This window comes from Thamnophis sirtalis, unplaced genomic scaffold (genome assembly GCF_051295495.1).
Source record: "Thamnophis sirtalis isolate CommonGarterSnake01/CBP01778 unplaced genomic scaffold, rThaSir2_p1.2 scaffold_1, whole genome shotgun sequence".
In the NCBI taxonomy this organism is placed as follows: domain Eukaryota; kingdom Metazoa; phylum Chordata; class Lepidosauria; order Squamata; family Natricidae; genus Thamnophis; species Thamnophis sirtalis.
The window spans coordinates 127,062,252-127,089,430 of NW_028261381.1; the positions used below are offsets into that span (position 1 = coordinate 127,062,252).

General features: G+C 41.4%; 1 protein-coding gene and 2 non-coding genes across 3 annotated transcripts; 1 reads left to right on the top strand and 2 right to left on the bottom strand.

Annotated features, from left to right (window-relative positions):
• The first annotated feature begins 11,426 nt into the window (after positions 1-11,426).
• Positions 11,427-11,590, top strand: LOC148049726 (U1 spliceosomal RNA). The gene has a single exon (XR_015695282.1). It is a non-coding gene; the product is annotated as a U1 spliceosomal RNA (small nuclear RNA).
• Positions 11,591-12,947: 1,357 nt separating this feature from the next.
• LOC148049727 (U1 spliceosomal RNA) lies at positions 12,948-13,111 on the bottom strand. The gene has a single exon (XR_015695292.1). It is a non-coding gene; the product is annotated as a U1 spliceosomal RNA (small nuclear RNA).
• Positions 13,112-19,318: 6,207 nt separating this feature from the next.
• On the bottom strand, positions 19,319-26,032 carry PROX2 (prospero homeobox 2). Its single transcript, XM_014057160.2, has 5 exons — positions 24,566-26,032; positions 23,168-23,184; positions 22,795-22,896; positions 21,215-21,409; positions 19,319-20,258 (listed from the first exon to the last, which is right to left on the bottom strand). Exons 1-5 carry the CDS (start codon positions 25,917-25,919, stop codon positions 20,073-20,075), a joined length of 1,854 nt encoding a protein of 617 aa, XP_013912635.2. The 5' UTR covers positions 25,920-26,032; the 3' UTR covers positions 19,319-20,072.
• Between the last annotated feature and the right edge of the window lie 1,147 nt (positions 26,033-27,179).

The following is a 27,179-nucleotide window of genomic DNA, read 5'->3' on the forward strand; positions in this document are numbered from 1 at the left end:
CATTGCCAGATCCTCCCACTTTAGGTAGAGCTGCAACTGGTCCCCAGCTGATTCCTTGCAGCAACCTCAACAAGCTCCTCTGGCAGAAACCATGAATCTTGGAGGATCCAAATTACAGATCTGATTGAGGAAATATCCCACCCTAACCTCAATTACAACTGGAATAAATAGAAAAATCTTCTGAACAAATGGCACAAATAGTAACTACATCTTCCTAGAATGAACAGCAGCCTGCATTCACACAGGTCCCAACAACCTTCAAATTCCCAATCAAGACTTCATCAGCACTTTAGATTAGTAGAGATGTAAAGCACCCTGCTAATGCCTCACTGAGATCCAAGGGTTTTATATGGATAGTGAAAAGCAGAGAGAATTTGGGGGGACCCCACCAGTAAATGCTCAATAGGGTGGCCTCTGCTTCCTCAGCACCATCAGCTTGAAATGCACACTCAGGAAGCAGTGCAATTAACTTAAGAGTGTCTCCAACTGCCAATCCTCATAGACAGACCTGAAGAATATCATGATCAATAGTGTCAGATGTTACTGAGAAGTCTTGTAAGACCAGAAGAAGTACCTATCTCATGTCACAGCAAAGGACATCCACTAAAGCAAGTACTATTATTTCCATCCCAAGTTAAGTTGGGATCAGGCTGAAAGTTGTTTGGATAATCCTCTTCATCTGGGCACTGTGTAAATGGATAGATAATTCTCAATTTTATTGACAACCTTCCCAAAGGGAAAGCAGGAAATCATATGATAATTTGCCAACAGTGTTGGAGCCAGAGAAGCTGTCAAGAAAAAGGCATATCACTAGTGCTTTCAAAGAGGCTGTCCTCACTCCCGACCTCCTGAGAACTTAACTTCTCAGCTTCCCCTCCAATTACCAATTACCATCACTTGGAGGAGCCAGGGGAAGCATGGATTTAACTCACAAGAGGCAAAGGTTACCTAATTAACAACTGAAAAGCCTACAACTTTTAACATGTTTATAAAGCTGCCAATCTTATATCAAATTTTGGCACAATTGCACAAACAGCAATTAAACAACATCAATTATAAAACAATATAATTATAAATATACTAAAACCAGGGGTAAAATCCTACTGGTTTGGGACGGTTCGCCCAAACCGGTAGTAAAAAAAAATGCTTTAAAAAGGTTTTTTAAAAGTTCCAACAATCAGCTGTGCAGCGCAATCTATCCTACTTTCGAGCTAATCTAAATTGTGTGGCACAGCGGATTCCCACCCCCCACCCCCCACTGTTCTACTTACCTTTGCAGACTCAGAAAAGGCTTCTTAACACATGCGTGCAAAGCGAACCAGTAGCAGACTTCAGAGCATTTCACCTCTGATTAAAACCATAAACATTAAAAATATTGCACCAAAGTTGAACTTCTGACATACAGTTCTTCATAGTAAATTTTCATCCACCTCAACCTGGTATATAAGAGCAACTTTATTGGCGCGGTGTTGTAAACTCTTGTAGCAGTTGGCAGCAGTTTTTTCTGATCATCTTTCTCCGACTGGAATTGGGCACCAATAAATAGCATCACTGGGTGACAACCAGGGACGTGCAGGCAGGGGAGGTGGGGCCTCACCAGTGTCATGAGGAAAAGAAAAGAATAATTAAAATAATTAAAAAGGCTAAGGTAGTTGCTGCCAGATTCCAGAGTCACAGTGGATGACTCTGAGTCTGCTTAGTGCTAACTGTAGGGGGAGGCGAGAGAACTATGGGCCTCCTTTGCATAAGGAATTTTTCACCTTTTAACCCTTGCTCAGAGTTAAGCAAGGGTTAAAAAGTGAAAAATTCCTTATGCTAAGGAGGCACGTGGTTCTCTGCCTCCTGATCTGGGAGCAGCAAATCGTGCCTAAGTTGCTTTTTTATTTATTTTTTTACATTTTCATCATGGCGGGCGGACAAGAGGAGAGTTGAAATCCACAGCTGGAAAAGGTATGTGGATCGGACGGAGGGAGGGGTGGGATTCAAAATTATTGTAATTTAATTTGTATTTTTTTATTGTGAATAATTTGTGTGTCTGTGTATGCGTGTGTTTCTTCACTCAAACTCAATTTTAGAGTTTGTTTGAGAAGAGAGGGGCAGCCCTCTCCCCCCCCCACTGGGAGCCCCGTCCTGCTCCCCTCTCCCTTTCCTCCTCCCCCTCCCCCCTTTCTTTGCCGGCTGCCACCTCGCCCCCCCCCCCCTCCATGTCCACATAAACATGAGACGCCTGGCTTGTTGGACACAGCAGTGGGGAGGTTGCTTCTTGCTGCTGCCGCGCTCTTGCCTCACCAACCATAATCCTCACTGCACGTCACTGGTGACAACAGAGTGATTCAATAAGATCAGAGAAAAAACTGTTTTTACCACCATTCTTTAGGTTCACATATGAACTAATCGCTGTACTTGGTCCGTATTCATCTTTCTTTTCCTCCACAAGTAATTCAATATTGTTTCTGTGGTTTCATCTCTTGGGTGCTCAAAAAATCAAGACACCTCTGGTCAATGGAGGAATATTAACCAGCAATATAATCATGTAAAATGTGTTCCATTTCCAGGAAGCTACCAGGTGTGCTCAACAGAACTGTCTGCCAGATCATTACAAAAGTTCCAAAGTGTTCTACTGGATGCATCTCAGTTCACTGGGCACCTGAAACTGGCCATCTCAATGGGCTGCACTACCCTGCAAAAGTAGTGGACAGCAACAAATCTTACCTAGACCAAGAAGTGATGTGCATGATAAAGAACTCGATTCAATATAACATCTGGGTCAAGGCCATACTTGGAAGACTCATATTGTCACGAAGGACTAGTATCCCATCGGGTCTAGGTAGGACATGTTTCTTTCTATATAAGACAGACCACTGAAACAATTACGTTGTCACTCCCAAAAGGACAGATCATTTGACAATCACTCTGAGTAGAAATATGATAAAGATAAATTAATACACACACACACCGACAATGTTTATGGAGATCATTCACAGAGTTTTCTTTGCTCTTCCAACTTCTGAATGCTGAAAGTAGGCAGGGGACTCCATGGATCAATTTGCATTCTTTCTCTCCTGCCTTCCAACCAACAAATGCAAAAATAATCATTTACTCAGTATTCTGTATCTTATGATATAATAACTCCTGAAGGAGAAAAAAAAATTCACTCCACATAGAAATGGAAAATAATGACTTTGCTAATGTCTCTTCCTCAAATCTATATTTTAGTACATACTGTGTACATTTGGTAAGTTTACAAAAAATCTAACCTGTTGGTACGAGGATTTATAGTCTCTTCAGGGATTAATCTTTACTGATTGATTGATTGATTGATTGATTATTTATTATATTTTATAGTTTAATTATATTGTTTACATTATAATCATTTATATTACTTATTTGTATCTGCTTCATTCATTCATTCTAGTTCTGTATGGATGTGTGTGAAAAAGAGAATGAGGTTCTCCAATGAATTTCATTATTTTGTACAGGGAATAAAACTATATCCGGTAGATCCTATGTTGATTCTCATAAACTTTCTCTCTAGAGAACAATAAATTTCCATGGATGTTACAAGACTCTTAATTCCACTGCAGCTGTTTAGAAATCACCTATCACAATACTATTCTAAAGGTAAGCATTCTTTTGTCCTAAGACTTGGTCTCTCTATTCCATTTTATGCATGTTAATTATTTTTATCATGCAACTTGGTTCTAGTACATAAGAATAGACATTTTTAATTAATGCAAATTAGCCTTTTTTTGCTCTTTATAATTTTCAAGTTATGAAACAATTGTATGTCCTGTATAAAATGCTTTACACAGGTCTGTTGAATTATCAGACTTACCTGAAACATGTGACCATTGTGTTTCATTTATTAATTTCCTTTATATTCCTAATCACAATTTAAGAAGCCCGTTTTAATCTAATCTTCTAATGGCTTAGCTCCAAGACACCCAAGATGTTTCTACCTTATGCTTCACACATTTCCAAATGGCTACAGATAGGCTGATGTACAATGTGGTGCCTAGTACTTTCTAGAACCATTATTACTATTTTTATATCTGATCTGTATGGTTAAATGAAAGGATGGTAGGTTTTTTAAACTGCACTTCCATGTTATGTTTTATTTTGTTCACCTGAGACATGGTGATGCACTTTAGTGAAGTAACAGATTTATTTTTCAGTTTCAGACACTCCTTTAAAAGTATTGCACTGTATGGCCTTTAATTGTATAGTTGCTTTTAAAGTTTTATGGCTATTTCTTAAATATTTTGGTAGTTTATGCTTTAATTATAAGCCATACAGTCATGAAAATAAAGTAAAGGTAAAGGTTCCCCTCGAATATATGTGCTAGTCGTTTCCAGCTCTAGGAGTCAGTGCTCATCTCTGTTTCAAAGCCGAAGAGCCAGTGCTGTCTGAAGACGTCTCTGACATGACTCAACACCAAAGGCTCATGGAACACTGTTCATTCCAAATAGAAACCAAATTGGTTGGCAGAAGCTGGGACAATTAACAGGAGCTCGTTCTGTTACACAGCGCTAGGCTAGGGATTCAAACTGCTGACCTCTCTGATCGACAAGCTCAGTGTCTTAGCCACTAAACCACCACGTTCCTTTAAGTCATGAATATATAAATTCAATAAATAAAAATAAAAGTCATATAGTTCAGGAAAAGATAGCACGTGTTTTTTCACATGCCAACAAATGTTAATATAATATATAATGACATTTCAGTATTGTATATGTTGTAAATTGTATTAAGCTTTGTAGAATATAAAACTGTCTGGAGTATGGAGTATTTCATTGTCCATGTAATTTTGTGTGGAACCTTGCATAGAATTCTAACTCATAGTGACATAGTTACTTCCAACCAAAGATGAGATAATACTGATACTTGAAAAGGCTTAAGTCCTGATAATTGAAAATACCATACTAATTCATCCATTCTTTCCAAAAGTGATGCTAGTAAAATCCCTATACAAGCAAAATCCATGTGGAATGTACGCTGTAAGTCTGAAAATAACTGATCTCAAAATGCTGACATACAGGTAAGTCCTGAAATGTCCAAGCAGGTACCATCTATCAGCTAAAGCAATTATGGTTTCTGAAGTATCAGCTGAGACCCATACATGCTTCTGCAATAATGAATGATTTTCAAGCTTTGAACACAGTGACTAGATAGCTGATTCCCAACAGTTAAAATTCAGTACATGATTGCTGAAGGTAAACAGTCTTACAGCAACTACTTTGCATGCATAAATTGAAAAACTAGGAATTTCTTAATTTATTATTTAAATGAAAAATGTTTAACTGGAACATGTTGATTTTGCTTTATTTCCTTGAGTTAACCATATCCCAATTGTTTGTTTGTTTTTTTATTTAAAAAAAACCGTTTATAAATTGCTAATTTATTGGGTGATGCATTTTTTTCTTTCTGAAATCAACTGATTATATTTAGTGTATTTGAAAAATTAATATCTGATTCACTTAACTCCCTTAAAAATAAAAGTGAATGTGACAACATTTCCATCAAAGGGAAGTCGCTTTTTCTACAAATCCATTTGTTTTTTATTATGAATTTTATTATGAATATGAAGCTTTGGTTGTTGCATAAAACTTGACAACGTAAAAGGGAGAACATTATGTAGTAAATCCTTTGCAATATGAGATATGTAATACCTGCAAGCAGAATAAGACAACTCGACACAGCCAGCTCACCACCAAGTCTCGCCTACCAATTCATTGGCCCTGAGTCACTGCAGGACAACTCCACATGGTCAACTCCCCACAGGGACTATTCACTGCAGAGGGCCGGAGGCAGAACCTGGCAGGCAAGTGAGCTGGTGGGCAGAGCACAGAATGGTGGTGGCAGCCAGGGGCTTCCCATTTTCACACCATCGCCATCCCTGCTGAGTTCCAGGCCAAAGAGGTCAGGGACTGCAGCAGCAATGGGTGGGGCAAGCAGGTGCCGGTATCCGGGGGCATCCCATTTTCACAACCCCGGCTACCACCATGCCAAACTCTGGGCCACAGAGACTGGGAATGGTGGCAGCATGGGATGTGTGAAAATGGGGTGCCCCTTGTTGCCACCCCCTCCCTGCTGCCCACCCCATCCACCGCTTCCATCTCTGGCCTTTTTGACCTGGAGTTTGGAGGCAGGTGAGAGTTGTGGAAATGAGAAACCCCCAATCACTCCTCTGCACTCTGCCAATCCACTTGCCAGCGATCCCTCCAGCTGCCCACAGCAAGTTGGCCATGTGGCGTTGTCTTGTGGCGATTTGGTAGCGGTGAGCTGCCGTGCTAAGCTGGCCTGGGCAAGTTGTCCTAGATCCACCTTCAAGATGGTTGTTTAAAACCTGTAGTTCTGCAATATTTCCCGGGAGGAATGTTTTTTATGCACAGGAAACTGATAGCTATTTAAATGAAGTAACTAATATTATTTTTGAAAGCTTCTTGCTGAATTGCAAGTTAACATTGTATTTCTGTGGAGCTCAATGAAGAATTCTTGACTACACCTGTAGTCTCCTGAGAATTGGAGACCAAGACCACAAGAATGCAAGTTGATCCACACTACAATATTCTTCATGTACTTTTTTAAATGTAGTAAAATTTTGTAAGACTATATGTTGGGTAAGCATACATTGTATTAAAAAAATAAAAAATATTTGAAATATATTTGTTGTTATGTATAGACCAGACGTGGTAGTGGTTATGGGATTTATTTTCTCAAATTAATGACAACCAATTAGTCCATAACAATGCACAGTCTTCTAATATTGGCAGCATACAAAGAGAACATTTCCACTTGGTACATATTAAGACAATTAAACTGGATCTAAATGATCAACTTGATTCAAAAAGCCAAATGTACCAATTCAATTTGTCAAATCATGCCAGTTTGATTCAAATTTCCAAACTGAATCAGAACAAGCATGCCCAAAAGGCTTCAACAATCTGCGTCAAGATGCTTCCGCTCTTCCTTGAGCAAGGAGAAAACTAGGTCAGCAAGAAATGTGTTGTCTCCATTGCCAATCTATCCTGTTGCCAGTCACTGGATTAACCAAGTGACACAAGGCCTAACAGATTTCACATTCTGTAAAACTGCCTTTTGAATAGCATCAGAATAAACCCTGCTAAATAAATAAATACTACTTTAATACATATAATTAAGGGAGACTTACCATATTTTTCAGAGTATAAGACGCACCTTCCCTCCCCCCACCCCAATGAGCGTTGAAATGTTGGTGCGTCTTATATACCGAATACAGCCATTTTTGGCCTCCCGAAGCTACGCCTTTGCACCCCATTTTGGTGAAAAATGTGCCATTTTTCACAGAAATTGAGGCATTTGTGCCTTCCCCCAGCCTCAACAGCACTCTGCAGGCTTCAGCAGAGCTGGGGGAAGGCAAAAATGCCTCCATTTTTGCAAAAAAACAGTCTGCTTTTGTGAAAAACAGTGCTTGATTTTCGCAAAAAGGGCCGTTTTTGCCTTCCCCCATCCCAGCTGAAGCCTGCAGAGTGCTCCTGGGACCAGAGAGGACAAAAAAAATTCTTACCTACCTCTTCGAACTCTTGGTGCATCTTATACACCAGTGCATCTTATAGTCCAAAAATATGGTAATTCTATCTCACTCTCAGCATAGGTTACCACTTAGCTAAACCCTAGATCACTTGGAGGCATGTTATTCAATTTCAAACAACTGCTAATCAAAACTCTGAATCAAATTTTTGAACAGCTGTTCTTGTTATTTCTCTCTCTACTATGAAATCTGAATCATTTCATTACCCAAAATGTGTGACAAATATTGGAGACTTGACTTCATAAAGAGTGGCAGAGGGAACCCATAAATGAAGCAGGCATCTGCCAGGAACTGTTAGTTTGTGCCATTATTAGAGGCAAGTGGGGAAAGACCTAGATTTTTTTACATAGAAAGTAAAACAGCTTCATGACAAGACAATCCAGGTATTAAAGAGAACAAAATTTTGAATCAAATAGTAGCCTATCAAATTGCGAATTAATTGATAATTTAAGCAGTAAGGAGGAGAGCATTGGGCCTGACACTCCATTCCCTATATTTCATTTTAGTTATTTATAACACTTTGCTTGTATCTTAGGTGTTGATGGGATATGTATCCACCATCACAATCAATGTTGCCCAACCCTTCTGGCTTTCAAGAAAATGGAGAGCTCAAGCAGGCTCTGAGTTACCGTATTTTTCGGAGCATAAGACGCACCTTTCCCCTCCTAAAAGAGCATGGAAATATTGGTGCATCTTATACACTGAATACAGCCATTTTTGGCCTCCCAAAAATGGGCCGTTTTTTGCAAAAACAGACGTTTTACCCTTCCCCCAGCCCCCAAAGCACTCTGCAGGCTTCAGCAGGGCTGGGGAATGGGGAAAATTCCCCCATATTTGCGAAAATGGCCCATTTTCCACCAATTATTTGCAAAGGGGGGGGCATTTTTGCCTTCCACAAGTCTTGCTGAAGCCTGTAGTGTTCCTGGAAGCTGGAGAGTACAAAAACTTTTTTTTCTTACTTACCTCTTCGAAATCTTGATGTGTCTTATACACCGGTGACTCTTATAGTCTGAAAAATACGGTACTTTTATGCGTGGTCCTGATAAACACCAGCATCAGTGCAACACATCTGATTTATTCTTCCCAGCAGGGTAATTGTTTTAAACTTTGGCTTTTGTGATAGGTTGAACCCTTCATAAATCATCCAAGTGAGCAGCCTTAGAAATCCATTAAATAAATGAAATGATGTGTAACATGGGAACAGCTCAGTTCCTATTGCTTTCAGCAGCAGCCAATACAGACAGAACTCCCCTGGGTGGGTGACTTTGCCTTGACAGCAGATGCCAGGAACAGAAAACAAAGTGCTCACAGGACAAATTGTCAAGACTCATATAAATCTATATAAACAAAAATGTAATTGTTGTTTGTTCAAAATCGCTAATCTCTGAAAGTTCTTCACCAATTGTTTTGAAATTTTGACACAACGTTGCATTCAAATACGCGAATGTTTTTAAATATGTATATTATATAGATGTCACACCTGTGACAGGCAAAAGCATCCTTTTTTGAAAACCAGCGCCATCTAGTGGACGTAAAAGCAACACACCCTACACTAAATATTTCATGATTCCATTTCAATGTTTCCGATTGCATTGTTATATTGAATTTTCATAATTTTGAATTATTTTCAGTTTGATTTAATTATTTCATGTGACATTGCGTTGGAATTGAGCTGTGTCATTTACCATAGCATTCATTTAGTGAATATAGTATATTTGGAACAGTTCAGCCTCTCTCCAGCTTCGTCCCAATTGTCCCTTTATATGTGTGGCTGGGCTGCGGCCGCACCCTTTCCGCCCTCCTCTGACGAGCTTCGGCCATTTCCGCCAAGGGGAGCCGAGGCCCTTTGGCCTCCTCCTCCCTCTCTCCCCTCCCCTCCTGTCAGACCTTTGCTGTCTCCGGTGGGGTGCCACCTGCGCCATCCCTCAGCCGCCTCCACCCGCCCTTAACCCAGCCTACCCCCGGCCATCTCAGCGGAGCTCCAGAGGAGGCAGAGGCGGAGTGTCTCCTCAGCCCAACCAGCCACGCACGCTCTCCACCCCCCCCCCTCACAGCGAGCCAGCTACGGCCTCGCCAAGGCGGCTCCGAAGGGGCGGCAGCAGCGGTGTCAGCCTGAGATGCAGCGGGGCTGGGGTGGGCCCTGAGTGCCCCGTGAGGCGTCACACTGAGGAATTCTCCTCCAAGATCCTGGACATCTCACTCCCCCCAGCCACCAAGGAGATGCTCAACAACTTCCACGAGGCCGACAGCCCCGGCGCCGTCTCTCCCAACCAGCCTTACCCGGCCCAGCAGCCCCGAGTCCTGACCAACGGCAGCACCCACCTGTCGCCACACTACGCCCAGACTGGGCCACAGCAACGCGTGGCCGGGTACAGCTAGTAATAAATAAAATAGATAAAATACCCCAACTGAAGGACAGCAATGTTTGCTGAAACAGGCAAGAGTTGTTCTAGTAATACCCAATTCTCCACCGCCATTATCAGGAGTGGAACTCCTCCCTGGTTAGCAAAGAGGTGGCCAGCCAGTTTCACTCCACCTTCTGCTGCCCAGGCTAGTCTATAAGAAAAGCAGAGGAAGGGAATTTCCCAGGGATTCACTTTGCCAGTTCCATGCACAAGGCCTGCCCCATCATCATCACCACCACCACTCTTCTATGAGGACTTGCAGGTAACCTACAAGGTGTGAAGTAATAAAGCAATCTCTCACAATGAGGGAGTTTATACCCACCCGTCTATATTCCATAGGCCAGTATTTGAAATGCACAGGCCTAAGTCGTACCTAAGGGAACACTGGAACATTGTCCATATCTGCTCAAAGATGAAAATGTTTTATGAAATAGCTGCACCCCGAGGCTACATTTCAGGACAAGAGTGGGCTAGACTGCAGCCTCTTAATGCCACTCCTTCCCAGGGGGAGATGCATGGAATAACTTCTCCAACTGGCCTGGCACTTCTACCCCATCACACCTACTCCGAGGAGCTTTTTTTCCTTGCCTTAATTGATCAACATTTCAGCCGTCCAGGTCATACATCCGGTTAACTGAAGCAAGACAGGAAGAATAGCACCGTTAAAACCAGTGAAGGCTCTGGTGAAAATCAGCAGAGAGTCCCCGAAACACTGAAAGATGAAGAGGTGGGCGGGCGGACAGACGCCAAGACTTGGAGGCTGCAGCTGGGCTGTGTGCCCATTGTGAACCAAGGAAAGATTATAATGGCCCTAGAAATTCTGAAGGTGCAGTTATTTCTAACTGTAGATAACTGGGCATGAGATTTAGGTAGGCTGTAATTTGGTCGATTCATCTCAGTCAATCCAAACGAAAGTTTGGATTATAAACAAAATTAGAAAGAGTTAACCCTGTGCCTTCCAGCGGCTGCCATTGGAAATCAGCAAGTAGCGATACTGTCATAATGTAAATGAATTGAATCCTAATTCAGCCGCCAAACATTGAAAAATGAAAGCGGCGGGCGAAGAGACGTCAAGAGCCGGAGGCTGCAGTTGTGCACTAGCAGCGTCCCACGGTCGTCCCCCCGCCCCGTCCCCGCCTCCGCAGAAAGCCGGGCGAGCGAGGCACCGCCCAGCGCACACTGTCCATGCGGCGAAGGGCCGAGAAAGAGGAGGAGCTCCGCGGGCCTTATGCAGATAAGGCGCCGGCGCCGGGCATTGTGGGGAAGCGACAAGTGCGGCGCACGGAGGATCGCGAGTGTGTGTGCCTCCCACGGCCTCCGCTCGCGGTGTTGTCAGCAAGTTTCCGTGTGTGAGAAGCGTGATCTGGAGGAAGTGGGCGACGTACTATGGGCCACCGTGAGCTGAAGTGAGTGGAGCGATGATGGGAGCGGGTCCCGGCGCGAAGCAAAGCATACTTACCTGGCAGGGGAGACACCTTGATCATGAAGGAGGTTTTCCCAGGGTGAGGCTCATCCATTGCACTTCGGGTGTGCTGACCCCTGCGATTTCCCCAAATGCGGGAAACTCGACTGCATAATTTGTGGTAGTGGGGGACTGCGTTCGCGCTTTCCCCTGATTTTTCTGGTTAAAGAATAGATCAATATATTTTTTTTGTGTCGTCCACTGCGTTACGAGCATGTGTATTTTTAGTGCTTCGCTAGTTCTCTACTAAGTCTACTTCACTCTCACCAGAACTCCCACGGTAACATCTCTTATCCTTAGCCGTGCCCTACAGAAGCTCCTATCTCATCACCACCTTTCCCTCAGGTTCCTCTCCAAACTCACAGCCCGCAGGATGGATGAGTCACTTGCTGGCCAAGTCCAAGTTTTCAGATTGAACTTGAGGGGGGAGTAGAAGTCTAAGTCCTTAATATCAGAGAGTGATGATAATATATGAAATACTAATGCCCTGATCATCATTTCGAAAAATATTTTTGTTACCAAGCACCTAGAAGCCAAGAGGAACATACATGCCAAATTTCAATTTTGTAGGCTTTACAGTTCTGGAGATTTCTTGATTCCTGTGTGTTTTGGCATTTATATATATAGATTCTCAAATCCAATGTTTTCTTGGAGAAACATGGAAAGAGGGTCTCATAATTCTAATCACTAGATCAGTGGAAATTGCTAAGGAAACAGCCAACCTCTGGTAGGCCCATTTTTCACCATCTCTGAGCCTCTGTGCGTACCCTGCACTTACCTGCATCCAAAATGGGCTGCGAGGGGACTCATGGGGAGGTGGGGTTGGCGGGCCCAGCCAGGACTGGGATTTGGGGATTCTCCGAACTGCATAGAATCTTAGCTAGAGGTTCTTCTGAACCCCTGCAGACCCCCAGCAGCCCATTAGTACTGTGTGTCAAAGTCTAGGTGGTCAAGATACATACTATATGTCCGGTCTATGAAAATTAAGTCATTTTAGGGAGGTAATCAATCTGGGAGATGGTCAACTATGGAAGCTTTATTGTATTTGACTGAGTTGGTTGCATGTTTTTTTCCCCTAAGAGATCTGCTGGCAGTAAAGGCAGCAGCTTTTTTTTTTACCAAGGCCTGCACACTGGAAATCACTGGTGTTCAATTTAACCTGGTACCTAAGCTATTTATGATTAGTTATAAAGAAAAATGTAAAATACATAGAACTTTACCCTTTTGAGCAGTTTGATATTTTACTGTGAATCTAATTAGGAACAAAGGTTTAGGAGAGTTGTTTCCCATGGTGGGAGGTGTGTATTTGTGGAACGGTTGTCTGTTTCCTTAGCAATTTCCACCGATTTAGTGCAAATGAAGAACTTGATCAGAATTATCAGAGTCTCTTTCCACAAGAGTCCGAGAAAAACCGGACGACAATATAGCGAAACAAAAAAACACACCCTGGTAAAGCAACAATGACCGACACACACAAAAATCCATTGATCTATTCTTTAACCAGAAAAATCAGGGGAAAGCGCGAACGCAGTCCCCCACTACCACAAATTATGCAGTCGAGTTTCCCGCATTTGGGGAAATCGCAGGGGTCAGCACACCCGAAGTGCAATGGATGAGCCTCACCCTGGGAAAACCTCCTTCATGATCAAGGTGTCTCCCCTGCCAGGTAAGTATGCTTTGCTTCGCGCCGGGACCCGTTCCCATCATCGCTCCACTCACTTCAGCTCACGGTGGCCCATAGTACGTCGCCCACTTCCTCCACATCACGCTTCTCACACACGGAAACTTGCTGACAACACCGCGAGCGGAGGCCGTGGGAGGCACACACACTCGCGATCCTCCGTGCGCCGCACTTGTCGCTTCCCCACAATGCCCGGCGCCGGCGCCTCATCTGCATAAGGCCCGCGGAGCTCCTCCTCTTTCTCGGCCCTTCGCCGCATGGACAGTGTGCGCTGGGCGGTGCCTCGCTCGCCCGGCTTTCTGCGGAGGCGGGGACGGGGCGGGGGGACGACCGTGGGACGCTGCTAGTGCACAACTGCAGCCTCCGGCTCTTGACGTCTCTTCGCCCGCCGCTTTCATTTTTCAATGTTTGGCGGCTGAATTAGGATTCAATTCATTTACATTATGACAGTATCGCTACTTGCTGATTTCCAATGGCAGCCGCTGGAAGGCACAGGGTTAACTCTTTCTAATTTTGTTTATAATCCAAACCTTCGTTTGGATTGACTGAGATGAATTGACCAAATTACAGCCTATCTAAATCTCATGCCCAGTTATCTACAGTTAGAAATAACTGCACCTTCAGAATTTCTAGGGCCATTATAATCTTTCCTTGGTTCACAATGGAATCTATGTTGAATTTGCAACATCAAAATGCTAACCTATTACACTTTTTATTGGGGTAACTCAAGAAAATGCAACCAGGCAAAAATGTATTGATTTATTACATTTTTATTTTCCCAGGGAACTCAAAATATAGTTCTTCATTCTCACAACAATGCTATGAAATACGTTTAATTAAGAAAACGGGCATTGCTGTCAGCCAGTTGTCAGGATGAGAATTTGAACGAGGAGAAGCAAAACACACAAACTTCAGATTCCTTACAATTTAAAGGGAAAGTATTAAGTGATATTTTTAATGTAGGTAACAAGGGACACTGCAGAAAACTGTTGTTCAATTAAATAGTACGGCACTGGATGGACAGATAGTGTGACCTGATATAAAACATCTTCCTATGTTCTTATCCTTTTGGGGAATGGGGTTATTGGCATAGGGCCGGGTTACTCTGTGATTCCAATTAAGAGTCATTACTAATCTCATTCAAGAGATGACATAGTCTTACCACTCTTCTAGATAAGACATGAGCCAGAGAGTGAGATGCAGACAAAGGAGACTATAAAAGCAAAAGGAATTTTCCCATGGTGGAGGTAAAGTTGTAGTCACTCATCTTGAGTCAGTAAGTATTGTTTTTATACCAGCCTGAAATCCACTGTCCACATTACATATCCATTTCCTGCATCTAGTGCTGCTTTTCCCTGTCCTGCCAGTCACCTGATTTCCCTCCCTAGTAGCTTAATAGATTTTGCTAACTTCAGGCTTGACCTTTGTCAGACTAAGGAGGGAAATAGTATTTTAACTCTGGTACAATTTAGGAAGACTTAAGGTTGTCTCCAATGTTCCCTCTAATTTTTTTTCAGGGTGAGCGGAAAAGTATAGTGTTTGAGCGGCACAGTTTCATGCCTGAGCACCTAAGAGAGCAACAGTTTGAACTTCTGTCTCGTCTGCTGGACATTTGCGCAACATTCCAAGCGCCAAGCACCAATTGTGAGCACTGTTCCCTCTAAGGTGCGCGCGTGCGCTGCCGCGCACGTCGCTAGAAACCTCCGCGCAGAGCTTTCTAACCTCCGCGCAGAGCTTTCTACCAAAGCAAACGTGGAGAAGTCCTTTGCAGGCAGCTAGAACTGGCCACCTGCAAGGGACCTCCCCAGACTTGTTTTGATGAGCCGCCAGTCCTCTTGCTTCTTCTCCTTCACCAGCAAAGCTCCCGCAGTGGTGCCTCTCTCTCCACGCGGAGCACCTGAGCTGGCCCCCGCGTTATCCCTCCCCCTTCCTCCTCTGCCGTGCTTTTGAGGCCGCGGGAGCTAGTAGGAAAGCGGCGGAGGTGGAGGCGATGACAGGGATAACCCAGAGCCCAGCTGAGGTGCTCCGAGCGAAGGGGGAGGCACCACCGCCGCTGCTTTGCCGGTGAAGGAGAAGGAGCAAGAGGACTGGCAGCTTTGAAATGGTCCCGCCGGCTGCAGATTTGATTCAGCGTAAGCAGGGGCCGAACACATGCTGAGCCGACTTTGCGCAGTGAGGCGGAGTAATTCAACCCCCCCCAAAGAACACGTGTCTCTGTGTGTGTGTGTGTGTGTGTGTGTGTGTGTGTGTGTGAGAGAGAGAGAGAGTGTGTGTGAGAGAGAGAGAGAGAGAGAGAGAGAGAGAGAGAGAGAGAGAGAGAGAGAGAGAGTTGGATCAAAATTGGTGGCCAAAGGAGTGGAGGGAAGGAAGGAAGGAAGCCCTGCCCCCTGTGAAAAAAACTGAAGATGGAGCAGTGAATGAATAAACCATAAAAGCAACAAACAGTTAATGCGTAAGTAAGCTGAAGAGGAAGTTCTCAACTAAGGAAGAAATATTAGAAAGAAATATAAAAAGCTCAATATGCCAAAACACTTATTTTAGTCTTCATTTAATTACTTGTATTGTAGTCTGATGTAACATCTTTTTAAAGTTAACGTTAGTTAGAAAAGATAGGGTACAAAACTTAAATAATAAAAAAAATTGTACATTCATTTTGAAAAATAAATGCAATACTTGATTAATTTCATATCTTTATTTAAAATAGTTTTGGCATGGCATATGATTTTATTGACTCAGTTGGAAATGATGTGGATGTTGTATCTGATTCTGAGGCATATATATTCTTAAGTAACATAACATATAGCATATTGTCCAAACTTGCTAGACTATTTAATTGATCTTATTACTTTAAAGGGGGAGAGTTTCATGATGAATTATTTTATTACATTTATGTTGTATTTATATATTATATTTATTACATTTATATTCCACATTATATATTTGTATTGTTATTTTAGTGTTTATTGTCAATTTTGATAGATATATTGATATATCAATACTGATTTTAATCATACTAAATAACAATTACTGCTATTATTTATCAGCATTAAATATTTACATTTTTAATATCGAGTTAGTCATATTTTAGAATAATAGGATTATCTTTTAATAGGATAATTGGCAAAATCTAATTCAAATGTGATGGGTTGCATTCCAAAGGAATGTGAGAGGACAGGTTGCCTGCAAAATGCCAGGACCCAGGACCTGTTGGTGCCATGTCTCTCTCTAGCCAGTCTAATGATCTAAAAGCTGAGCAGAAGTCTTTTTTTTTTCAGGGTGAGCGGAAAAGTATAGTGTTTGAGTAGCACATTTTCATGCCTGGCATTCATCAGGCTGAAACCTCGCTCACAATTGGTGCTTGGCGCTTGGAATGTTGCGCAAATGTCCAGCAGACGAGACAGAAGTTCAAACTGTTGCTCTCTTAGGTGCTCAGGCATGAAACTGTGCCGCTCAAACACTATACTTTTCCGCTCACCCTGAAAAAAAATTAGAGGGAACATTGATTGTGAGCGAGGTTTCAGCCTGATGAATGCCAGGCATGAAAATGTGCTACTCAAACACTATACTTTTCCGCTCACCCTGAAAAAAAAAAGACTTCTGCTCAGCTTTTAGATCATTAGACTGGCTAGAGAGAGACATGGCACCAACAGGTCCTGGGTCCTGGCATTTTGCAGGCAACCTGTCCTCTCACATTCCTTTGGAATGCAACCCATCACATTTGAATTAGATTTTGCCAATTATCCTATTAAAAGATAATCCTATTATTCTAAAATATGACTAACTCGATATTAAAAATGTAAATATTTAATGCTGATAAATAATAGCAGTAATTGTTATTTAGTATGATTAAAATCAGTATTGATATATCAATATATCTATCAAAATTGACAATAAACACTAAAATAACAATACAAATATATAATGTGGAATATAAATGTAATAAATATAATATATAAATACAACATAAATGTAATAAAATAATTCATCATGAAACTCTCCCCCTTTAAAGTAATAAGATCAATTAAATAGTCTAGCAAGTTTGGACAATATGCTATATGTTATGTTACTTAAGAATATATATGCCTCAGAATCAGATACAACATCCACATCATTTCCAACTGAGTCAATAAAATCATATGCCATGCCAAAACTATTTTAAATAAAGATATGAAATTAATCAAGTATTGCATTTATTTTTCAAAATGAATGTACAATTTTTTTTATTATTTAAGTTTTGTACCCTATCTTTTCTAACTAACGTTAACTTTAAAAAGATGTTACATCAGACTACAATACAAGTAATTAAATGAAGACTAAAATAAGTGTTTTGGCATATTGAGCTTTTTATATTTCTTTCTAATATTTCTTCCTTAGTTGAGAACTTCCTCTTCAGCTTACTTACGCATTAACTGTTTGTTGCTTTTATGGTTTATTCATTCACTGCTCCATCTTCAGTTTTTTTCACAGGGGGCAGGGCTTCCTTCCTTCCTTCCCTCCACTCCTTTGGCCACCAATTTTGATCCAACTCTCTCTCTCTCTCTCTCTCTCTCTCTCTCTCTCTCTCTCTCTCTCTCTCTCTCTCACACACACTCTCTCTCTCTCTCACACACACACACACACACACACACACACACACAGAGACACGTGTTCTTTGGGGGGGGTTGAATTACTCCGCCTCACTGCGCAAAGTCGGCTCAGCATGTGTTCGGCCCCTGCTTACGCTGAATCAAATCTGCAGCCGGCGGGACCATTTCAAAGCTGCCAGTCCTCTTGCTCCTTCTCCTTCACCGGCAAAGCAGCGGCGGTGGTGCCTCCCCCTTCGCTCGGAGCACCTCAGCTGGGCTCTGGGTTATCCCTGTCATCGCCTCCACCTCCGCCGCTTTCCTACTAGCTCCCGCGGCCTCAAAAGCACGGCAGAGGAGGAAGGGGGAGGGATAACGCGGGGGCCAGCTCAGGTGCTCCGCGTGGAGAGAGAGGCACCACTGCGGCAGCTTTGCTGGTGAAGGAGAAGAAGCAAGAGGACTGGCGGCTCATCAAAACAAGTCTGGGGAGGTCCCTTGCAGGTGGCCAGTTCTAGCTGCCTGCAAAGGACTTCTCCACGTTTGCTTTGGTAGAAAGCTCTGCGCGGAGGTTAGAAAGCTCTGCGCGGAGGTTTCTAGCGACGTGCGCGGCAGCGCACGCGCGCACCTTAGAGGGAACAGTGGTTGTCTCATTCATGGCCTGAGCATGAAATGAAGACATGAAAATGACAGAAATCAATATAATGAGAACACTATGTTTCTTGAAAGAATGGCACAAGGTATAAATGTTAATGTAGATCAGGAGTGTGAAACTGGCAGCCCGCGGGCTGGATGCATTATGCGCAGGCCACGTCTACCCCACCTCCGCAAATGGAAAAAACATCAAGTGACGAAGTGACACCGTGAGTTTGACACCCATTATGTAGATGCTTATTTAATAATAAATGTATTGCCCCTCCTTTTCAAACATTAGTTTTCTAAAGGTAGCTCATTATGCTAAGGGTTCTATAAATTCTGTTAGGACCATTGAACAAAAGTAGAGCATGCCTAAATTCATATTTATAACAGAGTATTTTAAGGGTTCATATTCCGAGAAAAAAATAACAGAATTTAAATGGATGTATTAGATGAGGGCTGTCAAACTCCCAGCCCATGGGCCAAATGGTTCCACCACAAAAGCGCGTAGGACAAAATCGCGCTCGACAAAAGCGCGCTGTGACGTCATCACAGCGCGACGAAAAAGTTCAAAAAATGTAAAAATAAAGCGAAAACCTTACCCTAAGCCCCCCAAACCTAACCCTAAACCTAACCCTAAACCTAACTCTTAACCTAACCCTAAACCTAACCCTAAACCTAACCGTTAAAGTAACGAAAAACCTAACGCTAACCCTTAACCTAACCCTAACGCTAATGCTAACGCTCTAAAGCTAACCCTAACCCTTAACCTAACCCTAACCCTAACCCTAAACCTAACCCTTACCTTTATGTGAATCGGCTTGCTTTAATTTAATTTTTATTAATTTTTATTTGAATTTTTCGATCTTTTTCGTCGCGCTGTGATGGCGTCAAAGGCGCGATTTTGTCGATTGCGCTTTTGCCGTCCGCGCTTTTGACGGGTCACGGGGCCAAATGTGTCACGCACTGGCCATGCCCATACCCAGTTTAGCAAACGGGGAGAAAGTCCTGATACATCACATGACGCCACCGTGACATGAGTGACACCACTGTATTAGGTAATTGTACAGAAGTAATACCTTATAAACATTTATGGCAATTCAGTAGATTTCAAGGAAATGTATCATATTTATTATTTATCCTATCATACTATTGACTGATCACACTGCAGCTTGGCTCCGCATTCTTTTTCAGAGGAAATAAAGAAGGATTGTAGAAAACAATCCTGGATGAAACGGTGTTGCCTATAGGGCTTCAGTGGGGCTTGCCTTCTCTGCATGGCATCTGATTTATGAAACAGCCTCTCCCCAGAGACAGAGATGGCCCCAATCCAATTGGGCCTTCAGAGAAATAGTGAAAACTTGGATTTTCTCCCAGATACTGAATCCAGTGGATCCAGTGGTGGAGTAAATGAAAGAGATGGTAGACAAATGATTGCAAGTTTTATTGGACCCTCATCGTCTTTTTAATGTATGGTACTATATTCTGTTACTGCAAAGTGTTTCTTTTGGTAGACAGGCAGCTATATGTCTGCTTATATAGTTTGCTTAATAAATAAGTAATAAAACATACAACTAAGGGATACACCAGAAAACCTTTCTGTATATAGTCCCAAAATGTTCCTTTCATATATTTATAAAATATTAGAATATTAATCGTACTTTCTCTGTTGATTCAGATTTCAATTGTTGCCTTAGTATACAGTCAAAACTTACACAGCACTAGAATCATTTCAATCGCATGCCATGATCACTGTACATTAATCTTGGGTAAATTCCTTAGGGCAATTAGAGGATTTAAATACATCTGGGATCTCACTATCAAGCTTGGAAATTATTTTGTAAATTGGTTTTTTCCAGGAAGGATCCAAATCCCGCCCTGCTCTGACAGCACTAAAGAATTCCTGAAGGGTCAGACTGGCAACATCCAAGAAACCATCAGGAACCTGTGAAGATAGAATGAAAAGTTTAGGAAAAGTTTATTAATTTGACACCTGTATGATCAACGATCAGCCTCATTTTAGCAAAGCTATTGCACTGCGGTGTTTGCTAGAAACTACCTATGTTCCCCAAGTTACCATTAATTTTATACCATAATTGATAAATTGTCAATTCATGGTCCTAAAACCATCTACCTCTAACCATCTATGGTTTAATATCAGAATTGGATCCTGTCGAGCAGGGACTCATCCATTAAGAGTATCTTATTTAATTATCCCGTTATGTATTGTTCTGTACCTGTTCTCTAAAAAACTTTATACGGTTCACAATTTAAAAACATCAATATAAATATCCATCAGAATAACAAAAACACCCTTAATGTTAAGCTCCTCCTTAACAAAATATGACAAAGGAATGCAGTATGCATGGGGCTTTGCATTCAACAGTAGCAGAACAATCACAGAGAAGACTGTAGCAGTAGCAATAGCAATAGCAATAACAGTTAGACTTATATACCACTTCATAGGGCTTTCAGCCCTCTCTAAGCGGTTTACAGAGTCAGCATATCGCCCCCACAGTCTGGGTCCTCATTTCACCCACCTCGGAAGGATGGAAGGCTGAGTCAACCTTGACTGTATATGTGTGAACAACTGCTCAAGTACTTACACCACATAATGTTATCATTTAAGCAGCTACATTGTTACTTCATTAAATGTATTTGGAATAGAAACTTCTGTTATTCTTATTAGATAATTCGGGAAATATTTCAACACTTTAAGTCTCTAAATAGTAGGATCAGAATGTAACCAGTATCACCATTTTTTGAGATGCAGGGCTGTGATACAGCTTCCTCAATTAGTTTCACAATAAATAATAATTAAGCTAAGGTGATCTCTGTGGTATTCTGATCTGAAGAGATTGTGGATGGTGCTTTTTCTATGCTATTCAAATATAGTCTCACCTCAAAATCATTCCCTTTGTTGTAATGGACATTGAGGATCTGGAAGAGAGCACAGTCCCTGGTAACGATAAGATCACCGAGTTCAGTAATTCCTTCCAAGAGAGCTTGTCTTGCAAATTTTTCCATCTGGATGTAATAAAATTCACGGAAATTGCTAAACCACTTGATGAGCTGGGAGGTGATACAGCGAGTAAACTGTTAAAAAAGTTAACATAGCATTATATGTGAACTTCTGTTTTCTCTGTGTGGGAAGTTATCATCCAGCCCTCTCCCAGAAAAATGAAATATCATAGGAAATATTGAAAAGGCAGAATATTTCTTTGGATGTGAAAAATAAGAAACATGTTTTAAAAGACAGAATAGTTGCCTGTAGCTTTCTGCCCATCCCCAGTTAATGGGTCATTAAGACTAGCCAGGCTAGCCCACTTTACATAATAAAGACTTCACCAGCAGCTACAGAAAGGCATGATAATATACTCAGCTGACCACAAGGCATCTGAGAACTCATCACAGCCTAGAGAGTAGCCCCCTGCATGGCACCATTGGAGTCTGACAACCAATCAGAATACATTTCTTACACAGGAACAGGAAACAGAGAGGTGGGACTAAACAGGGTATAAAAAGCCTAGCAAGCCCCTTCCTCAGTCCTTCTCTCTTCTTCTCCATCAACACTAAAACATGTGATCACCTTTTCTGTTCAGGGCTCAAGCCATGTGGCCCTGTCCAACAATAAACCATCTTTCCAAGCAGCCTCCATGTCTCCAGTGTCTTCTTCCCCACTTGGAGCTGAACCCAGAAGGACATTTCTTTCAACATCTGGAAACTACATTGTATTATATCTGTGTATGTGTTCCCTCCAAAAACATTCCCTAGCAGTGGTGGGATTTAAATAATTTAACAACCGGTTCTCTGCCCTAATAATTTCTTCCAACAACCAGTTCACCAACTGCTCAGAAAGTTAACAACCGGTTCTCCCGAAGTGGTGCAAATTGGCTGAATCCCACCATTGCATATAGGTAGTCCTTTCATAACGAAGTAACTGGAAGTGGAATTTCCATTACTAAGAAATATAATAGTAAAGTATGATGTCACGCGATTGTGCACTTATTGACAGAAATTCCAGCACTTTGGCTTGCTGTCGTTAAGCAAATCACTCTGGATTGTCACCACTTGAAACTTTCTGCTGGCTTCCCTATTGAATTTGTGTATAGGAAGCTGAGAGAGATGGTTGCACACAGCGATCACATGACCATACAATGCTGCAATGTCATAATCAGGAGCCAGTTGCAATCACGAGGGATATTGCAACAGTCAGAACGTCAAGGTCATAAGTACCACTTCGTTGGTGTTAATATACAGTAGGTCAATAGTTTCTGAACAAGTGGTCATTAGGCAAAGATCATGAGTACAGTGTCAATCTGCAAGGATTTTGTACACAGCTGGACATAATATGATTGGTACTTAATTTTTGCATCATCTTTGCTTCCCTTTCCAGTTTTCACAAATATCCATGCTCTGCTAAGCGGGGTTTTGGAGAATCTGTTATACGTTAGCAATGAAATACATGAAGTTAAGCTTACCTGTATATCTGGAAAATAAACTTTCAACAGGGAAGATGTGGGATAGCGCGAGAAGAAGAACATCAGTTTAGCCTTTTTCAGATGGCCTGGGGTCAAAGCTTCCTGGATTTATTCTGGAGTCAAGGAAAAAAATATTTGCCCAACTTGGGGCTGTACAGCTATCTAAATGCATAGGACAGGATCAATGGTGGGTTTCCATTCTTTTTTACTACCAGTTCGCTCATGCGTGCGACGCCTCTATGCATGCATAGAAGCATTCAGGCAGGTGGGCGGAGCCTCCTGCCACCGCCACTACCGGTTCGCCCAATCTGGGCCAAACCGGGAGCAACCTACCTCTGGACAGGGTGTGTAGCACCTATTGGGAATGCCTTACATTAAAAGCAACTTTTTCTGCAATTACAAATCAGCTGCAGACTGCTCTCATACAAGCCCAAGAAAGCATTTTTGCTTTAAAAGTGTTTCCAGGAGCAGATGGTACTTGAAAGCCCAGGTATGCTCCAAATCCTACTGTACTCCTCAAATCAGATATTCTGCACAGCCCAACCAATGCTACATGTCCCCATGAGATTCCTTTCTATTGCTGTGTTCTATATCAATACAATAGCAATGTTATCAGATGGGACGTTGGGGGGAAAAATCTAGGATCTCATCTTGGAAGACGTGTAAAGAAATACAGATTAACACCTAAAGGGTGATGTCCCGGCCAGAACATAAAGATGCCCAATAGTGCCACTATAATGGAAATATTGTCTTAAACCTGTGCAATGGAGACTAGCAATGGAGACCTATTTTTTTATTTTATGCTTCATCTGATTGATGAAAGTAAAAATCAGTTAACTCATTGTCATAAAAGTAACTTTGGATATATAGCCTAGTATTGTGTAACATTTCTCTCTGCAGTGACAGCTTTCATTTTAAGCAGGCATTTAAATTCATTTTACAAGAGTAGAAGGAAATACCATATTTTTCGGATTGTAAGACACCCCTGACTATAAGACGCACCTAAATATAGAAGAGGGGGGGAGATTTTGGCCTCCGTATGCTGCATTCTCAGCCCTTGGGGGGGGGATTTGTTTTGGCCCTTTTTGAGGCTTTTTTCTACCCATTTTTCAAGGCTTTTAGGCCCATTTTTTAGGCTTTTTTCGGGCCATTTTTCCCCCAAAAAAGTTCTCCCCAAAGTCTGAAAAACGGGCAGAAAAAAGCCTCAAAAACGGGCAGAAAAAAGCCCCCAAAGTCTGAAAATGGGGTGTTCAGAGGCCAAAAAATGGCCAGTGGGTGGGCGGGGCTTCGGCAATATTCAGTCTATAAGACGCACAGACATTTTCACCCCCTTTTGGGAGACAAAAAAGTGCGTCTTATAGACCGAAAAATACAGGTAGCACAATTCAGATTTTACATCAAGGTAATAGCATTCAAGCATCTTTCTTATAAATAATAGACTATTAATTTGTTTGGCAAGTGGCAACTAAAGGGATGTGGCTATAGGAGAAACAAAACATTTCAAAATGTTTTTGGGGATTCCAAAGGGAAGGATGTCTTAAGTCTTGCCTTTTGTCTCTTACCTCTTGGCAAAAATAGGCTCAATCTTTTTTGTGCAGTGTCACTTTTTTAAGGAGGATAAAATGGAACAAATAAAGCCCTCATTTGATTCAAATTGTCAGGAAAGATTGATTCTAACCACTTCAGAAATGTTTGGGGAATATTAAATGGGTATTAATGAGTTGCATGCAAGCTGTCTCTCCTACCCTAAATTCAAAGAGGTTTTAAAGACCTCTAAAGGATATATTTCTTGCTGAGAAGTACACTCCATCCACCATTGCATGCATTTCAGCAAGCATTGGATTTGTAGAAGGAAGAGAAGCCAAACTTTCCAAGTGCGGTGGATATTGTTGTTTCACGCCTGATGGTTTGAGTTTGATTGGTTGCCATGGCACTTCTAAAGACTCAGGAGATACCATTCTTGGAGGACTGTTCCAATGGCCTTTTTGACCACAGAATAACATTTGACTAAGAATGCCATTTTCTTGAACTTCAGAGGTCAAGATCAAGGGAAAATTCTCTGGTGCCTGGCAAAGTTTTCTCTCTCTTTTTGTTTGGATGGGGTCAATAGGAAAGCCTAGAGATTTTTCTGCAATTAATGATATAGGACCTTTAGGAGAAGAAATCTTAGGCAGCCACTTACTGGGTATATTTCTTCCAACAGCTGTCCCTATGGAATTATTGGGCAACTGAGATGGAAGGCTTGATGATTTAGGCAAGATCTTTTTCAAAACTGAATCTACAGCGTGTGTCATTACCTGTGTTAATTCTTGTTTTAATATTTCTGAAAGTGTTTTTTCTTCCAAATTTTGAATGCCTGTATCTTCTTTCTCTGACAGCACAAGGTCTCTTACTCTGGGTGTGCTTTTCCATAAACAATCTTTATGCTGGTCGCAACACAACACTTGACTGTTGGTGTCTATCTTTCCACTATACATCTTCAACAAGCCCGTAGTTCTCTCTATACTTTCTTGGCTTGGATTAGAATCATTTTCCTTGTCACGTTGAAGAAACCTGTCTCCAAGTTGCTTCAACTGATGTTGCAAAGTATAGAGCTGTTTTTTCAGCTGAAGGAATTCTTCTGCTGAGATGCTGCTTCTAGGAGGTCTTGTTAGGGAAATTCCTGGCAAACTTTGCTGTTGAGGAAGTTTTTGTTTCCTCTTGTTCTGTCTACTGCTTTCCTTTCCTTTCTCAAAATTGTGGTCCTGTTCCTCCAGAGTACCGGACACTATTGGGGTTGGCATAATACTCATTCCCTGGATAATATTTTCCACTCTAGCTCTCTTAGCTTGTAATTGTTCATTATGGAATTGGGTTGTGTTACCAAAACCATAGGTAGGCAATGGACTCATGGCAATAGCTTCCCTAGAAGATGGGTGCTCAGCTTTCTGTGAGCAGGGGAGAAGAAAGCTTATATCTAGCTCACTATTTACTTCTGACTGATTAAGAAGATGAGATATAATAGATTCATAATAAGGAGGGCGAAAAGAATAATTTCCTTCAGTACAAAACTCTCCTTTTTGTCCATCTACACATATAGAACTAGGAATATAATTATATTGATTAACAATACTATTCACATTCATAACTCTTTCTTCTTTCAGGACAATGAATTGATATCCAGTAAAACAGTGAAAATTGTAGAGGGAGATACAGCTTTTGATTTTGAGAGTACAGGTGCCTTGGGACTTTGTTTTTTATATTTTAATTAGCTAGGAATCTGGAGCAGAAAGAAAAGAATAAAATATATTTAGTATGTAAACACCTATGTGATTAACTGCAGTGTACAGTGTACAAATCAGATATTGAGGACTCTGCAAATAAAATAGACAGTGCAAGAAAAACAAAACGCTAATCTAGGTAGATTAAATGTTACATCTTGCCCAAGTTAGTAAGTTTAAAACATTCCTAATGAGAGGCTGGTAGATGAATATGAAGAAAGCAATCTTTGCTATCAGGTTCACAATGTAATAGGATTAACTGATTTATCACTGTATCATTTATCTTCTTGGATATAACTCTAGTATTTGGAATTTATCAAGATTTCTGGATATTTTGGACATGGGACCTGGAAAAAAAACCTATAATACAAGTAATCCTTGATTTAATGACCACAACAGAGCTCAGATTAAGTCAGGCAGTTGTTAAGTGAGTTTTGCCCCATTTAACAAACTTTTTGCCATAGTTGTTAAGTGAATCACTGTAGTTGTTAAATTAGTAACGTGTTTGTTAAATTAATCTGGCTTCCCCATTGACTTTGCTTATCGGAAGCTGGCTGAGAAACTTGCAAACTGTGATTACATGAGTTCAGGATAGCATCTTTCGCAAATACATGGCAGTTGCCAAGTGCCTTCATTTTCATCGCATGAAGGGTGGTGGTGGTGCTGCAACAATCATAAGTTGAAAACAGAAGTTACTTTTTCAATGAAGTTTGTAACTTCAAGCGTTCACTAAATGAATAGTTGTAACTCGAGGACTACCTACACAACATTGAAAACTGATGTGCAAAAATGGATTGTTGATATGCACTATTTGAATTGGTCTTATTTCTTTTATTGTTTTTCTGTCCCTTTTGTGTTTTTGATTAGTTTTTGACAAACGGGACAGGAAGAAAACATTATCATTTTTTGGGGAACTGTTTGTAAGTTTTCCCTCCTTTTTGTGGGGTAAAGTTGATATTATCTTGCATTATTCATATGTATATTTCGTTTCTGGTCATTAAGTTGAAACAATAATAAAGTAAATATAAACTATTCGTCAATTAGTTTAGAAGGTTAGCAGAGGCCGATGTCATCAGTACTCAGATGGAAGACCACCAGAGAATGTAAGTACTGTAAACTAGAGTG

What these genes read in the sequence shown, in the direction of transcription:
- PROX2 (XM_014057160.2), bottom strand. Translation starts at nt 25,919, where the DNA reads ATGAATGTGAATAGTATTGTTAATCAATATAATTATATTCCTAGTTCT. An exon ending in TTTATTTTCCAGATATACAG is followed by an intron (nt 21,410 to 22,794) that starts GTAAGCTTAACT and finishes CTTTTTTAACAG; the next exon opens with TTTACTCGCTGTATCACCTC. An exon ending in ACAAAGGGAATGATTTTGAG is followed by an intron (nt 20,259 to 21,214) that starts GTGAGACTATAT and finishes CTATCTTCACAG; the next exon opens with GTTCCTGATGGTTTCTTGGA.